The 18,364-nt window shown below is 41.6% G+C and overlaps 1 protein-coding gene across 1 annotated transcript; it reads left to right on the top strand.

Annotated features, from left to right (window-relative positions):
* Positions 1-383: 383 nt before the first annotated feature.
* LOC142572794 (tubulin gamma-1 chain-like) lies at positions 384-18,077 on the top strand. The gene is made up of 11 exons (XM_075682152.1): positions 384-593; positions 829-879; positions 942-1,003; positions 1,124-1,291; positions 2,354-2,502; positions 3,579-3,792; positions 4,321-4,476; positions 7,585-7,737; positions 9,592-9,753; positions 10,986-11,177; positions 14,650-18,077. The coding sequence occupies exons 1-11, from the start codon at positions 545-547 to the stop codon at positions 14,668-14,670; spliced, it is 1,377 nt and encodes a 458-aa protein (XP_075538267.1). The 5' UTR covers positions 384-544; the 3' UTR covers positions 14,671-18,077.
* The last annotated feature ends 287 nt before the right edge of the window (positions 18,078-18,364 follow it).

The following is an 18,364-nucleotide window of genomic DNA, read 5'->3' as shown; positions in this document are numbered from 1 at the left end:
GTGACAGCAGCGCCTACTACATGATAGCAAAAAAAAAATAAAAACAACTACTAAAGGGTTATCTTAAAATATAATTTTAATGATTTGAATCGTCTAAAAATAAACAAAAATTGCACGATAAAAGGTGAAAATGCACAATATTTACCGTGCTACAGCAAAAAAAAAGAAAAAAAACGCGCGCGTGGAAACATCAGTTTTGGTTTCGATGCGTTCATGAGCAAAGTGTTAACGACATTAATATGCTTAAATCATGGTCGCCTAAATACTTCATAACGCCCCCAATATAGCTTTATAATTTTATCATAACAAATACTTACTTCAAACAGTATGCCTTGAAGGCCTTGAAGAATAGTAAAACGAGCAACACTAAAGTAAAACTTGATGTCAGCGCCAATCAGCGCCCCTTGACGTCAGTGCAGCATGCAGCGAACCCATCAAGAACAAGAGTGGCGTAGTCGTTGCTGGTACCTGTGTGTTGTGCGTGCGTTGTGTTGAATTCTTTCGTCGATTTCGCTGTGCTTCAGCGACCGCAGCCTGGTACACAATGCCACGGGAGATGATTATGCTACAGCTCGGCCAATGTGGCAATCAAAGTAAGACGGTAGCGTTTAATTCGGCGTCCGCTGCATGGAGTGCTAAGCTTGTTGACCGTTTGTGGCGGGAATGGCGTCTGCTCCAAACAGTCCCTCAGAATAAAGTGAATTCCTGCCTTAATGTAGATCTCTTCTTTAGGTTTCTGCCATATCCCCACTATTCGAAAGTATGTGTGCATATCACCTCATTAACGTTATATAACTGACTTAATACAAACATACTTCTTTATTTCAGTTGGCTTCGAATTTTGGAAGAAGCTGTGTGCCGAGCACGGCATCAACCCAGGTACTGATTTTCCCCTGTTTTTGTGACCTTACCAGAGTCTAACAAAGTTTTATCTCGTTCAGAGGGAGTACTAGAAAACTTCGCAACTGACGGCATAGACAGGAAAGACGTCTTTTTTTACCAGGTACGAAATTCTTGCTCACGGAACATCATCGATCGTTTCCGATCTTTTGAGCTGTCACACGTTGTGTCTTTTTTACACACGACTTACCTGTTTCTTTCTCTAAAAAAATTATCCGTGCAGGCCGACGATCAGCATTACATTCCTCGTGCGGTGCTTCTAGATCTTGAACCACGAGTAATCAACACGATAATGAATTCACCGTATGCCAAGCTGTACAACCAGGAGAACGTCTATCTCTCGCAGTCTGGAGGAGGCGCCGGAAACAACTGGGCTGTCGGCTACTCACAGGTGGGTACAACCGCAGTGGGGCACATTAGTCTTGATTCTGTAGCGCTACAGTCGTCTGCTCGATCGTAAAAAGACTTAGGCCGCAATTTCGTAGTGATGCAGCCTTTTGCGATGCTATTCCATTTCGAGCTTCGACAGTGGTCAGACCTATTGGATCACCCAGTCATGAACAGTAGATAAGAGCGGCATAGAATCAAGCGGAAGGGCATCGCTGCAAAATAGCAGCCCAGGACCAGTCAGACAGACCTTCGATATACTGCCAGATGCAGCATGTTGATGAGCGTTAACGTTTGTCATTGCGACCCACGCTACTTGCTGCTAAGACGACGTGAAAGCCTCTTTGCGAATAGTTTATTGCGCTGCTTTGTTGGCGGTATTCAACGGGCAGACTCACCAATGTGCTCTGTGTGTGACACGCCTAAGGACTCTCATTGTGTACTATGCGACTGCTGCCACTACATATAAGAGTGATAATCTTTGAAGGTTGCACTACACCTGCAGTGCCATTTTGCTTGGCACTGCAGCACATTCTCAGTTTGTGGAAAAGCACTGCCTGCATGTTGCACTCTACGAAAGCACCCTTTGGCTTTTCTAAGGTTTAAAGGCCTTAACGAAACTACGTGAATAGTATTATTGTGCACATATGTGTCTGTAAGTGTACATGCTGTTAGTATGTTTGTTATCGATGTGTTTTAGTGCAGTGATCACCCAGCATCTGGAATAGCATGTCAGGCGATCAGCAGGCCAACACCTCCAGCTTCACAGTGAAGTTTGCATCTCACGCTAGTGGTAGCTGGATAGGGGAGTTCAAGGCAATGACATGGCTTCTTACACTGCATGGACACCGCTTGACTGTCTCTCCTTTTAGAAGTGCTGCTGTGTGCTACCAAATCCCATTCTGTTTGCTTCCTCTCTACAAAGTATTTTTCTTTTTCTTTTTTTTGGCCAGTGGATGCACTTCAAAGGCAATTTTCGCCACAAGTAAATGAAGTGTGGGAGCAGCTGCTCTTTTTATTGAACTTTTCTATTTGAAAAAAAATGGCATCTTTTTTCTTAACCTAGGGCGAACGTCTCCATGAGGATGTTTTTGACATCATTGAAAGAGAGGCTGATGGCAGCGACTCTCTGGAAGGCTTTGTACTGTGCCACTCAATTGCTGGCGGAACAGGATCTGGAATGGGCTCGTACATTCTCGAACACCTCAACGACAGGTAACCCTGTGATCATCTTTCTAATATCCATGACCGTCAAATTAATTTTTTTTTTAATTAAGAAAAGATGCGTAGTGTATTGTTGCTAAGATGTGATGGGCCTTCGTATTGTGTGAATAAGAAAGCTAGTGGAGAGAGGAAACCTGTATGCCACATTTCCCCTCTTTCCATAGCAAGAAGAATAAGGGGGATACAAGGAGCTTTATTTTTCATTAGTTGCAATGAACCATTTGAAGCGAATAGAAAGAAAGCATAGGGGAAATTAATGAAGTTTAATGGAAAGGTACAAATAAGAAGTTAAAAAAAAAGCACGAAAGTCATACCTGCCAATTCTCTCCTGAATCTGCCATAATGTTTACAGGGGAGGGGGGGGGAGGGAGGCTTCTGTCATGATTTTACAAGTACTGCATCAAGTTTTGCAGAACATAAGTTTCGTCGTAAATAGTGCATCAGTCTCTGACCCTTCCTTTGGAAGTCTTCTGATGGTGAAAAGATGCAAGATGTTTCAAGCAAGTTCATACAGGCAATTCCTGAAGGAGGTGAAAGCAGCAGCAACAAAGTCTCTGAAAAATATCATCGTGTTCTAAAAAATATTGTACTTCTTGTCAGTCTCTGCTGCTCCAAGTTTCCTGCTTCTAAAGGTAAATCATCTTTAATAAAGTGCGTATGTATCCTCTGAAAATGCATGTGTTTAGGACCAGGAATAATAAACTTCAAAGGGGGGGTTTGCAGGTGGTGGCGGTAGTGGTGCTAACATGCTACTGTCATTGCTGTTATGCAAGTCAGTAAAATGAAGAAAGAAAAAGTCAACATGCTAAAGTTATCAGCAATCACCTTTCATTTATTACGAGTATGTAGGTAGTTTGTAATTTCACGTGATCTGCCCTGATGGTACTGGCAGAAAGACTGAAAGATCGCTTTCCTCCGATACAAGTTCTGTTCAATGCACAAGACAACACTTTCAAGGATCTGTGGTTTGTTCAGTTGGAGAAATTTGAAATTTTAATGTGTGTCGACATCTTTGCTTGGCAAATGTTCATAAAATGTGATCACATAATTGCCTTACTGTCTTCCAGGTTTCCGAAGAAGTTGATCCAGACATACTCGGTGTTCCCGAATCAGGATGAAATGAGCGACGTGGTGGTCCAGCCGTACAACTCGATGCTCACTCTAAATAGGCTTACACAGAATGCGGACTCAGTAGTTGTCCTCGACAATGCCGCTCTCAACCAGATTGCAGTTGACCGGCTGCATATTGAAAACCCATCTTTTGCTCACATCAACACACTGGTGAGTGCTGTTTTCGACATGAAATGAATGACGTGACATTGCCATAATGTCTCCTTGCTTGTCACTCAACGAGTAATGCAGCAGACTTTTTAATTGGACACCAGTTAATTTGACTCTCCTTTTACTGTGACTGTGTTTTAACCTCCCTAAAGGAGCCCATGTTTTATAATCTCTTTTCATTTGAACATTGGGTAACTTCAACTAATTTTGCATTTGTTGCCTACTGTGTAAAACGAATGCAAATAGACCGCAATACCTTTGCGAGAGCAATGTCGAGAAGGTAACACTGGAAATGCAAAGAATGCAGGACTCCTTTCTAAGGTATTAAATTGATCAATGCAGTTGTCATGATTAGGCAGCATCAAATGAGCACTTGAAAATTTACCAGACCCCTCTGTATGTTTCCAGTTTCGTGGTTCAAGAAAAAGCTGTCTTTCTTGAAAGTGTTGTTATTTTTGTATGTGTACTCATGCTGCTGTTGTAAAAGAGAAACCCTCTCTTTTTTTCTTCTGTCACTCCTTGGTTCAGGTGTCAACAATCATGTCTGTGAGCACTACAACCCTTCGGTATCCCAGCTACATGAATAACAACCTCATTGGTCTGGTGGCACCCCTGATCCCAACACCAAAGCTTCACTTCCTGATGACAGGCTACACACCTCTCACAACTGACCATGAGGCAAGTGTGCTGGGTCTTATCGTCTGTGCACAGTCACCAAGCCCTTTGTCTGAGCTAGACTGGCATAGTATTCTCACTTCCAGTGGTGTACTTTATCAGTACAGCGTAAAGGCCAACTTCAACAAAATTTTTCACTATGTAAAGAATCCTAGTTTCAGATAGCGTAACTCGATAAAGCACCCTCCATGTAAAGTACATTATCTTTGAAATACAAGTCGATGCTTCACAAAAAGCTTCCAAAAATGAACACATTTGATGTTGAAACAGGAAAAAAATATGCCGCCATTACTCTTTGCTGCCATTATTATTAACCCAGATTGTTGAAAACCAGTGCAGTCTAGCGGTGGTGAGACAAAGTAACAAATAGGAAGATGAAAGTTGGAATATTTTGTCAGCATTATAGTCTTTCTTTTTATATGGAATTGGCACCAACCTGATTCTTTTAGTGGCTCAGAATTGAGACCAAAGTTGCATTTCTTAGGTACTGTTCAGCTCTTTTCAGTAGATGGATGTTGAAAGCAGACCTAGCCATGCTAGTTTTTCGCTGTTTGAACCGAGCCTTTCCTACCTGCATGGAACAGTATTAAGAGGAAGCTTTAGCTCGGAGGCTCCTATATAAATACATGTAAAAGGAGAATTCGTGGCAACCGCTGCAATAAATTTGATGAGATTTGTTTCATTTAAAAGAAAACCTTAATATCTAGTGACTGTCAGTTTCAAATTTGTGATTTAGGTTGCCAATCTTGTATAAAAAATTTGCAAAAATCGAAAATTTTTGGAAAACCAAACTTTCAAGTTTACAACTCTGTAACTCAGCAAGGAAAAATGACATCACAATTCTGTGAATTGCATCTAATACATGTAGTACATCTAAAGTGGACAAAATTGATATGTTACACATGAACCTAAAATAATTCAGTAATATGCAAATACAGCTTTTGCAGAACCTTTCTACACAACGTAACAATTTCCTGTAAGATGTGAATGACATATAGAATTTGTCCGCTTTGAATGATCTAATGGATGCAGTTTACAGAACCGCAATATCTGTTCTTGATGCAGAGCTATTAATTTTTAAACTTCGTGCATCTTTTTTTCAAATTTACAAATTCTTTGAAATTCTTTTTAAAAAATTCAGGCCCTAAATCGAAGTTCCGCTTCAAACAGTCACTAAAATTTAACTTTCTCTCTCTCAAATGCAACAAAATTCATTAAAATCAGTCCAGGGGCAATCTCAGGAAAGTGTTTTTGCATTTTACATGTATTTGAATAAGCCGCATGAGAGTTGGACCTGAGCTAAAGCTTCCTCTTAAGAAGTTGGGGTCTCATAACTGCTGTTCATAATCAAAGTTGAGAGAATAAAGTAGTTGTCGGAGTCTGTGTGTTTTGGTTGTTTCTTTGTTTACTTCTTTGAAGGGACATTAAGGAGGAACACTTAATCAGTTTGGGCTGATTATGTATTCTTTCAAAACTCTTTCGTTTCATCCATTTTGTAGTAAGATATTGTTTACTGAAGCAGAAGTTAATGGGCAAATTTAAATTTCTCTAATGTAGCACCGAAGCCTGTCAGTCGGCGGATTTCAAAGTACCTTTTCCTTTATTTTTCCTTTTTTTATTTGGCTGTTTTAGCGCAGTAAAAGTTATCAAAACTTGTTAAGGCCGGTCTTTAGCTCCTTTAGGACATGGTGTAGTGCGTCTTTACCGATTAAAAATTAGCTAGGCATGAGCAGACGCTAAATCCAGGATGTCTCAGCAAGCTGGCCCAGAAATCTTCAAGGTGCCGCTGTCACCCATCTTTCATTTTTTCTAGCTTTCAAGCCTCTCTTCACAGTAAGAGAGCTGCTTCTGGTATTGCAGGAGTGTAATTTACCTATACGAACCAACTTGTTTTCTGTTAACTGTCTTTTTCAAAGGTGCTGCTGGTTTAACAAGCCCCACGCTGCACTTATGCAGGGAAGGATTTTGTAATGAATGGCAAATCTGGGATAATTCTGACCATGTTGCTTTCATTAATGGGCACCAGAATCTCAACACGCAAGACATGTTTTGCTTCCTCCCTTTCATAAATGTGGCTTCTGGGAGTTTAACCTTCAACCTTGCACTTGGGGGCAGCCCATCCATATCAGTGAGCCACTGGCATAGATATTCACTAGATTTCACTGTTTTATATCGGGGGATACGTGGATTTTGGCTAGTTATAGCCTCTGTTCGTGTCACTGCACTGGTAGGGTTGAAAGTTTAAGGCTCACGGGCTGTGCGATAAAAGCCTGTCAGTCCAGTTTTAACTTAAAACCATTAAAACAGCACTGCCACTATGCTGGTTGCATACACTATTACACGTACCACATTTGAAATCCAGGCTGCATGCCCATCACAGGAAGGATCCTGCTTCTTATTCTGAGATCCTTCATCCTGTAAGCGTTTGAGCCTGCCTGTAGTTGTGTGAAGACTTAGTTGAGTGCAGAATACTCGAATGCACCAAATTCCAAATAACTGTTTAGATATACTCACGCAGGAGCCACACTTTCTCTCACAATTTTGATGACATGCGGCTCTTGCATGACAACTAGCTGTTGTTGTCCAAGATTTCTGGCCATGTGTGATCCAAGCAATCTTTTTGTACCAAAAGAGCAAACGCTGTTGTTTTTATAATGAATTCATTTGCTCATGTGACTTCCTTTTTATGTATGTAAAGACATCTGTGTTTTTTTTTTTGATGCCAAAGTTGTAGGCAGCTGCACGCTTGCTGTGCTTCAGCATACGCTACAACCTTTAGCTTGAAAGCAGCACAGTACACTGTCAAAAACTTTGTTCTTGCAGCTTTGCGTGGAAATATAGCTGCTGAATTAGCTCTAACCAGGGCAGGCGCTTCACTCATTCAAATTTTCCTACAACTTCCTTTTCTCTTTCTTTTTTCAGAATTTATGTCTGATAAGCTGGGCATGCGACTTAGACGAGCATCTCCTTTTCTCAAGCATGTACGGTAGCTTATTTGATCTAATAAATCAAACCTAGGAACATTACATTTGGCAATTGCAGTTCACTGACGTTTGGTCAGTGTGCTTTTCCTATTGGTTCATGCTGAACAAATTGTGGCTTGTGACTTGCCTGCAGGCACCCAGTGTCCGCAAGACGACTGTGCTTGACGTCATGAGGCGGCTGCTGCAGCCAAAGAACATGATGGTTTCCATCGGGCACGATCGCTCGGCCAGCCATTGCTACATCAGCATCCTCAACATCATCCAGGGCGAGGTGGATCCGACACAGGTGAGTCCGCCACGCAAGAGAAAGGAGTAGCCAGTTGCATTCGAAAAACGAGTACAGTGTCTGGCGAAGCCACAGAGTTTCCTTTCAAAATCCAACGATAGGGAACTCTTGACTCTAGTGTCCACAGGAGCAGCAGGCATAGCAATTCATCCAGCATAGGAATGATGGATATGTTACATGTATATGAATTTGCCCGGACTTCAGGCTTCTAGATTTTTGTGGTTTTGTAAGTTCATAAATTGATAATTTTCAACAAAACCTTGCATTTTGAAAGCAACAATTCGCATTGACTGTGCATGTACGGAGTCCTGTTGCGTTATGTGTTCAGAAAATATTATTGATTCAAAATTTAGGCCACTAAAGGCAAATAAGGAGTAGTGAATAAAGCCACAGGAATATCCAAAAACAAAGATCAGACAAATCCTTATACAAGCCATCATTGCAACTTTGCATGGTCATCGAGCGAGATGTGTTCGTGTTTACCTGTGTGCGCATGACACCGTGCTTGTTAATTTAGCTAGTAAGTGAATGTTTACATCTTTATACAGCCGATAAAACTACTATCCTTACTTCGCGTAGCTGTCTACTAATTTACTATCGCAATCGATGCTTCGCCCATCAAGTGAAACTACGACCCTTTCTTTTTTACTTAGGACGTTCATCACTCACTCTTCGCAATAATTTTGTTACACATCGCTACCGAACTTTAAAAAGCGAGGCGTTTCGGATATTATAGACTTCTAATAAAACATACATTTTTGAACAGTTTATCAGGGTCCATTGTAACGAGAGTAAACTGTATTCAGGTGCCAAGCTTTCCATATTTCGTGCACCTAGTCATGGTTTGTTTAGAAACATGGTGCAAAGCAGCAGGCAGTTCTGTTGACATCATCATGTTCAACCCAGAGTGCTAGCATGTTTACCTGCCAGTTCATTGAATGGCTACCTCTGCTGCTGTGTGTTTGGCAGATGCAACCTTGGGGAAAGAAAAGTTGGGATTAAGAAATGGGCCTTTGTATACAATGTATTTGATCAGGACGAGAGCTCCTCGGATAGCACCAGCCTACGTGCTGATTCAATTAGCTATCACCGTTGACTTTTGTCTCAAGCTTGTCGATGCTGTACACTTGGAAGGTGTCAGTGTCCTGAACAGGGACACAGAAAGAGATTACACACATGTCCTATCTGATTACCTGTCTTCGTGGGGCTGCAAAACTTTGTTGAGGTTGATTACCAGTAGGTCTACTGGAGAAGCCTTAGTCCAGAGCCAGTGTCTTGGCAAAGAGTCTTGTCTTCATACACTTGGGCAACACCTGCTGCCCTGATGATGCCAAGTTCCCTCGTCAAAATGTTTGCGAAGCATTGAGGCTTTTCCTCGTTTGTCTGCCGACTGGAAAAAAGTCTCTGTGTTCCTTGATTCTCTTGTTTTGCCATGATTACTGGAGCATGTTTTATACTGGTGTCACACAAGGGCACATTCGATTGCAATTAAGCCCGATTGGGATCATTTTCTGTAGAAATAGACAGTGATCGCTGCTGCGCATCCCAATCATTCAGGTCAAGTTGGGTGAGCACACTAGATGGTGCAAACAGTGGTCCAAAGCACTTCACGAATTCGCCTAATACGCAGTTATAACCTTAGTGCAGACATCAGCCTGTGATCATGATCAAGAAGCTCGGTTCCAATGCACGGGTCACAATTGACCAAAATCATATAGTAGCCAAAGAGTGTAGAGGCACTAAATCTGGATCTAGCTCAGTCCGGATGGGGCTTATAAATTGCCTGTCTAACACAACTGTATTAGTATGCACACTGTGTTGGCATCTACTGAGCACGGAAGGATCTCTGCGCAGGTTCACAAGAGTTTGCAGAGGATCCGTGAGCGCAAGCTGGTGCAGTTCATCCCCTGGGGCCCCGCCAGCATCCAGGTGGCACTGTCTCGGAAGTCGCCATACGTCCAGACGCAGCACAGGGTCAGCGGGCTCATGCTTGCCAACCACACGGGAATCACCTCGGTAATTATCTTATCTTGTGCAATACTTGAAAGCTTTGGACTTGAGTGCTCGATTATGCATGTCGCACGCCTTTTTTGATTTCCCCCATGCATTCTCTTAACACTTGCATCTTCTTTCACTGCGCCATTTCGTGTAATGTAGTCAGCTTGGCAAAGCCTAGCCAACCGTCCTCCTTTTCATTTCATTCTGTCTCTTTAGTTTGGATGCATTTGTTGCACAGACACATTGTGTTAAGCTATAAATTCTCAATGAAAGTGTAAGAATTTGGCACAACCATCACCCACAACATGACACTGTATCTGCTCTGTGACTCTAAGACATAGTTCGCAAAGGATGCCGATATTGAAAGAAGTTGGCATTTGCCATTATGCCACATAGCCAAGCTTATGCATCTGTACAAATACACTTTGGCAGCGCTATGGAAGTTATGCAAGTAGTGCAATCGTAGAAGTTTCACTTTGTGAGTTTTGCAGCGCATTCGTTTTTGACCTGCGACACCTTCTGCTAAATAACTACTTCATGCATTACAACTACAACTTGTGAACGTACGGTTATATCACATCATCTGTTGTTTGTGCTTCCAGTGTCCAAAATACAAAGTTTTGATAAGGATCGTAAGCAGCGCACCCTGACTGCCTGTCACTGAAACGTCGCTCCAGTCATTTAGTGGTAAATAGGTTCGGAATGCCTTTCATGTAATAATTACAGCATATTTCACGACATAAAAGCACGAGACCTAATGTAACACCAAATGACATGAAGCATACCTATATCTTTCATATGTGACAGGCGATACCTTTTCATCACAAATGCAAGCAGTGAGAGAAGTCTCTATGGCCTTGGTAGCATTGCCTGTATGAAACGGAGTAAAGTGAAGCTCAACATCGTTCTTTACTGAAGTTTATTTTGCCTTACTTCTTGCATCTTCTCCACTGTTACATGTTTTAAGGTGAAATGTAGGCAAACGTTGCATTTATTTTCATGGAGAGCTCCCTCTTTCCTTGAACATGCATCATTTTAGCACATTCCTTCACCTCTTTGAAGTCCATCCCAGCAGTGTAACTTCTTTCTGATGAAATTTTCCTGTTGTCTTGTGAGAGAAGTTGATTTCCTTAATTTTTTTACTGCTGTATTGCTTGACTTCCTTTCATTTTGGGGGGGGGGGGTTCTGCCCTGCCGTCACCGTGCCATGAAATTAAGCCTCTGTCTCCGTGAACCTCTGTTTTGCCTAGCTGTTCCAGCGCACATTGCAGCAGTTCGACAAGCTGCGCAAGCGAGAGGCCTTCCTGGAGCAGTTCCGCAAGGAGCCCATGTTCCAGGACAGCCTGGACGAGCTGGACGGCTCGCGCGACGTCGTCCAGGGCTTGGTCGACGAGTATTTGGCAGCCACAAAAGCAGACTACCTCTCATGGGTCTCGCGTCAGGTACGATAAACAACCTAAAGTATAACAATGCATAGAGCTTCCCAGCTGCTCTCAAGTGTGCGATGGATGAATAAGGCTGGCTGCAGCGAGACTGGCCCGCGATAGGGCGTTATGCCTGATGTAGGTATCTGGGCATGCGGCTCTTATCGCATGACGGTGCAAATGCATGCTGCTGGCCAAGCGTTGCTGACCTTGTTCATCCATTGCATGCTTGAGAGCAGCACAATAACAGTGTACAAGTGCCCCGTCACATGGTATTTTTTCATATTTCGTGGGCTTTCTTGGGAACGCAGAAAAAATGACCACGTGAGATATATCATGTTGGAAACAATTTATTGAGAGGTTTCTCAAGGTGCTCTGCAACATTGCGTATCACACTTGGGGTCTGCAGTCAATACTTAAAAAGTTGAATAATTAAACATAACTGATTCATTAGTTAAGGGGAAAATAAAAAATAGCCTGAGTAACAGCCAATGCCTTTCATATTTAAAAATTTGGCTCAAGTTATGTGGCACAACCTCTGTATCCCCACACAGAACTTTCATGGCTGTTCTGACAAACTTTTCTGCTTTTGAAACGATGACCAAAATGGTTTTAAAAAACTAAGTACTGTCAAACCTAGTTATATAAAAATAAAGAACACCTACCAATTAAATAAAAGACATAATTAAATGTAGACATAAAGAATTTGACAACATAAAACTGTGTACCATTTGTAACAGCACTTAGTGACCGATGTCACACTGCCACTTAGGATCGATATGGATCGATATGGATCGAAATTCTCGACCGCGATTGGCTCCCTCCCGCAATTTGCACAAAGGAGCCAATCACGAAAGAGAAATTAGATCGGTGTGGATCACGATTGAAAGTGTGCCGTGTGACAGCTGTGTTACTTTCGGTTTACTGTGGCACAGAATAGTCCCGAATTTTCTGATGCCTAAATATCTTCATTGCCTGGAAGAGCATGCTTTCTTTCCACGTTGTCCAAGGACTAGAAGCAGTTGATGCCACAGCCTATCACACTTGCACAGAAGCGCTGCGCCATTAGCGCATGCGTCATGTTGGAGCAGGTAGGCGCAGGATCCAAGTTGTCCCCGCTGTTCCTTTCATTTGTGTCCGGATTCACAATGTTGGAGATGAAGTCCTCATTCTCAAGCCCTCCACTGGTTGCGGTACCCTCATCAGCAGGCGTAAAGTTGTTAACCCGTCAGTGGCTTCTGGAAATGCTGACAACTCATTACAAGCTTTCTAGAAAAAGGCAACGGCTTTGTTGCACTTATCAGATAGTGTTGGATAGTTTCCTTCTTCATTGGCAGCCCAGATTCTGCGGCAATGTCAGATTTCGTTTCTCTCTGAGCTCGACTTGGTAATCTTCAGCTTCATGATGAACAGCAGGTTCATCATTTGAATGTGGTAGTTTCTTGCAGATCAGTTTCTGCAGTCTTGCTTTTCAGTCGAAGATATCTTTGGTCTTAAAATGGTAGAGACATGTAATGTTGCTGTGGCGTAGCACCTGTTAGAGAAGAAAGTAGGGCTAGTTTGTATTTCAGAATTCAGACTTACTTAAGGGGGGACGTGGCAATGAAATCTTTGTCTTATTTATTTATGGGAACTGGGTATAGATTGATGAAATTTAGCATGCAGGTGTGATTTGTTATACTGATATAACTGAAATCAATTTTATGATACCTATTATAGTTTTTGAATTACAACACTGACAGCCTCTGATGGTCATCCCCAAATAAATTAATTAATTGCACATAAATTCACCAAGATTTTCACATCAGCATGTTCACAAAGCCCCATTCTGTGCAGTAAATCTATTGGTTTATGTCTTAAATGTTGAAATGAGCATAAATATTTTTTGAACTTTCCTATGCATATTGTCTTACTAATGACTTCTGCAAAAAACCCATTATAAATATTTTTATGAAGTACAGATAAAAATGGGGGGCGGGGGGGCAGCTTTATTGCACTCATCTATGTTTCAGGCTCTAAGTGCAAAAGACCAAATGATTTTGTGTTGATTCGTTGTGAAATGGCACTGGGATGACTGAAAGCAACTACACAAAACATGAAAGCTGAGAAAACGAAGCTCAAAGTTTCATTTGTTTTAAACATTTAAATCTTTTCTTTGGCACCTAAAACCTGCCTGGGATGTAGTCTTTTGCTTCTGAGGACATATCTACTTTACATTTTTATGTATTTTTTCGCTTCTTTGCAGCAGTTTCGTGCACCTTAGTTGCCTTTTTTATGCATTGTGCATTCATGCATTGTGCAGACGTTGATGACAGTGCAGTCAAAATGTCTGCTCTTGTCTTCTCTCATTGCACAACCTCTTAATTAGTAAGAGTTGGAGCTGGAATCTACAGCTGAATATTTGACTCAATAACTTCCGCTCTCGCCAATGTCACGTTGCTGTCATGACCACATGCGGATGCGCCGTCGCCACAGCCCACGGTCGAGCCATCAGCACCATATGCCGTCACGCTTTCTTGGTCACCTATGTGCACCAGTAGTGCCTTGTTGACAAGGTCGGTGGCATCCGCTTCTACGAGTAGTTTTCTCCCTCTGTTCCACGCCTTTCGGGGTCTTCTGTATGCGCGGGCCATTCAGGACTTGCTTCCTTTGGGGCTCATCACAGAAGACGTACTTTAAGCTGACACGATCACCAATCATATTGATCGGAACGCGCAGCTCGCTGCTGTGCAAATGTGCGCGAGAGAGGTTCGTCAGCAATTCAAATCTACAACAGCCAATAGGGGCACGCTTTGAGCACCATGTGACTACTGCTCCCAATTACAATGTCGCTTTTGCCTTTCTTTCGCTCGCATTTGCTTGTTTATTTTTCGGTGGAGAAACATGCCGCTGCGGCTATCTTGAGCTCTGATCTCTCCTCTTTGCGATGATTCCAAGATAGCGGCACTGCGTCAATGGATAGCCGAGGGATCCGCGGTGCGACAGCGGCTTCTGAAGGCCGATTTTTCTTTTGCAATTTCTGACGACAGCACTCTAGGGAAGTGCTGTTTTCTCGATTTCTGACACGTAGTTTGTTATATTATTTCAACACGAGGTAACTAAAGGTCCATGAATCGCGAAAAAAGATACATTGGGAAATTGAAAATTTTGACAATTTGGCCACTTCAACTGCCACGGCCCCCCCTAAATAACCGTAAAAAAAAATATAGGTAAGATAAGAACAAGAAGCACACAGAACTAACGTCATGTCCTGTGTGCTCCTTGTTCTCAACTTTCATATTTTTAGCGCTATAGGACTACCTGATAACTGAACCGTTAGCATGGAAGATTCACAGAAGGTTTGTCCATCCACATTTCTTGTGTATATCTTGCTAACTTACATGCATATTGCGTTAGATCTGATTTTTGTGTTCTAGTCACGATTGCGCTTTCTGAAACAAAACTGGTAATAGTCGTTGCAATGTCTTTATGCTCCTTCTTCTTTTTCCAGTCAACCGTGGCACCAAAGTGAAGTGGGCTTGTACTACTTATTGTTTGATATTCCATGTCTGGCTGCAATTCTGAATGCAAACTCTGAAGATGTGGGAAAAAAAGAACTGCGTCACAATGTTGCCCCGTTGCAGAAGGAACTGTGTTTCAGTGTGTGCTGCTCAATTCCTTTATAATTACGTGTCCTTTGTACATAGATACGATACTAAACATGCCCAGTCATGTGCTTTTCGAGCATTTGCTTGGTACCAACGCATCGCAAATGCTTATAACACATAGTGATCTGCAAATGGCATTACACAATGTTATTGAATTGTGTTGCGAAGCTACTGTAAGTTATTTTTGTGTGTGTGTGTGTGACATTTCTCGTCACTGTTGACCTCATATTGGAGTTAGTTGTTGTGCTTGCATGTTGAGCTGCGTTTGGATGTCAGAGAATCCAAGACAAAACAAAAAAAAAACGAAGGAAGTAGGTTTTGTAATATGTGCCAAAGCTCCACAGCAGTGATGCCTTTTCAGTAGGGGTGTGCAAATATTTGAAACTTTTGAAATCACAGATCGAATGGTATTGTCCTATATAATTCACTCCTCAAATTGAGTAATCCTTATTTGCAAATCCAAGTATTTTTCTGATGATTCTCAAATACTTCATGGCGTACTTTAGCACGCCAAACATGAACTAGAAGCAAAAATGCAATAACTAACTTTCCTTCCATTCACAGTACACATAACTATAGTGAACAAACTGCTGAGTTGTTCCTGATGCCCCGTTTGCACGTTTAATAAGGCATGCTTTATATACTTCACTGTAATTACAGAAACATTCAAATATGGAAGCCAGGATGTGGAAATTGTTTGATAGTAATGGTAAGAAGGCTGTACAGCACTTGAAAAGTATTAGAAAAACATTTTATGTTCAATTCACTTCTCGGACTAGTCAATTCAATTTGCTTCTGGCACTATTCGATTTGTATCCAATTCGTTCTCAAAACCTGCCATTCACACACCCCAACTTTTCAGGAAACATCTTGTGACGTGCACTTTGTTTCATACTTAATGTGCATAATGTTAAAAGTGCATAAACTTCAAGCTTGCATTTATGAATGAAGTGCTTTCGAATGAAGGTGTTTTTGTGTTTAGATTGTTGTTTCTTAGGTCTGTTTAGGTGGAGTTGAGATTACTAGTTCTGTCTGGCTGTGAAGTGCTGACATCAAATTTTGTTTTACACTTCATATGTATATATTTGAAGCATGGCTTTACTAGTGATATGTAATAAATGCACTTTAGTGGTTTAGAGTGTTGCATTTCTTGGTTATGGCTTGTTGAGGTGGAACCGAAATTAACAAAAAATTTGTTTGCTTTCAAATACTAAAGTTGCCAACATTGCCGGGCCCTTTTGCGCTTCTTTACGCAACCTTGCTTACTGTGAGCATTGTGTGCTAAATATTCTGGAAGAAGTCGTTACCCTGTAGGCTGCTCTCAACGGAATGTTGCTGAAGCGGCACACACAGGCTTTTGCTTAACTTAGCCCTGGCCTTAAACTTGTGCTTTTTTGTTGGTGTGTGTTAATCACTGTGTGCAACTTATTTTTGACTGTGTGAGGAGTCAATTCATGCAAACTTGCTAGAGAAAAACTGGCTGACCTTACAGTCATTCTTTAATATGGCATTTGAGTCTCGCATCTACAGTGAAAATTCAATTCTCCAGTTTTGTGGGCTTTGTGCATTTTTGCCACATTGCGCGGTATTCTGCATTTTCTTGAGGCACACGGTTTCATTCAGCTGTGGTGACATTTTCACCAGTAGCGAACATTGTTGAGCAAGCACTCAAATTTTTATGACAAGTTAATGAGGAAACAACTTGCACCATCACTCCACCATGTGCAACCCGTATACTTGTTTACTATAGTGCATTGCTGCATTTCTTTTTTATTGTCAGAAAGGATGTGTACTAAACTCTAGTTGCATAGCACTCTGAGCCATCAGCCAAGCTGATACTTGTGCTTACCATGATTTCTATGCTGGTTGGAGTCCCGTTGAGAGAAACCATGTAGGCAGTAGCGCCACATTTCCCCCTAGGTAAGGTTTCAGTAACTCTCTAAGGTGTGTGGACCTTAGCATTGTGGGACAGCCACATAAAGGTCACAGGTAATCTCAGCTGCCAGTGACATCTTGTCATTTATTAGGTGTTTTTAAATGCTGGAAATATCTAGGGTGTCTTGCATATTTGGAAATATACTTAATTGTAAGACACTGTCCTGAGTAGTGGAATGGGATAATTCTGTCATTCACTTCATCATGTGTGATTGGGTGATGAAGTTTTCAATTTTCAACCATTGGAAACAACAAAGTTTTGAATAGGAATGGGACTAGAAGTAGTGAAATTTTCCTTGCACTTCTGTTCTATTGAACAATGCTTCTACATGCCTCAGCTCATGCTCGTGATTATAGACACTTGTTTGCGCTGGTAACTTCAATGATAGCTTGCGCAAACATTCACACAGCATGAAAATGCATCTCTTAAGAACTATTCTAGTTGCTTAGATTAGGAATCTGTACTGCTTGATATTCACACATGCTCTTCACAATTCTGAAGAAAGTGTTTCATTAATAAAGGTGTTTTCAAAGAGTGCTTTTATATTTTGTATGCTCCTGTGCACGTTTGGATCTTTAGGTACACACAATGTACCATTCTGAATTCAGAATGTCAGAAAACTGCTAACAGCAGTCCGCTGGTTTCAGCCACGCACAATGCATAATTTTTATCATCTAATTCACACTGTACAACATTTTGTGTAGTGCATTTTTAGATAGGAGGCATCGTAAGAATGTATGTTGACTTTGTCACGCTAGATCCAGCCTCCGCTTCTCTTGTAAGTTATGCTATGTAACTAGGAGCATGAGCCAGAAATGGCTCTCATTGCTGTAGCTTTGCTCTCGTCCTATTGAGTTCTGCAACAGCCTATAGAGGTTTTGTCTATATGGCAAACATACTTATTTTTTAAAGCCATTGTGTGTCATTTACAAGCGAAAGCAGAATGAAGAAGAAAAAGAAGGAAGCAAACTATTGTAGATCTTATTTTTTGCCTTCTGCATTTGCCATAATGATTCTGTCACGATTTGTTCATACACTCAGTTTTGGGTCTATGTATGTTTATATGTTTAGAGACCACGTGAGGCAAGAAGCTTAACAAAGCTTTCAAGTAAATATGAAAAGTGTAACGTTTCAAGTGCTTCCTACATTCACATTTTGTTAAGGCCTGCCTGTGCATCAAAAGTGTTCCTGCTCAGTGCGTTCAAGGTAGAGTTGCATTAGTCACCTGTACAGCTGTGAACTGACTAATTTATCATTTCTGTGTGTACTACCTACTGCTATGCATTTGTCACGCATTTTGTTGCTTGAATTGTCAACTTGAATAAAAATGACCTCGGGCAAAGCCAAAAAAAGAAGTGAATGCATGTCATTGGATCATCTCTGTTCACTTATGTCTGTCACACTGTATCATTGCGCCAGGTGCTTGCATGGTGCGTGACAGGATGTAATGCTTGATTATGGTAAAACAGAGCAGACGACGGGACAGGTGAAAACAGACATATCGGTGCGCTGGTCCTGTCCTGTTCATTTTCACCCGTCCCATCGTCTGCGCTGTTTCACCATGATTTATGTAAACCAAGTAGACGAGCTCAGAACCTTTGTGTAATGAATGCTTGAATTTC

Source organism: Dermacentor variabilis, chromosome 2, assembly GCF_050947875.1.
Source record: "Dermacentor variabilis isolate Ectoservices chromosome 2, ASM5094787v1, whole genome shotgun sequence".
NCBI classification, from domain to species: Eukaryota; Metazoa; Arthropoda; class Arachnida; order Ixodida; family Ixodidae; genus Dermacentor; species Dermacentor variabilis.
Note: the sequence above shows the minus strand (reverse complement) of the source record. Positions and strands in the feature narration are given on the sequence as shown.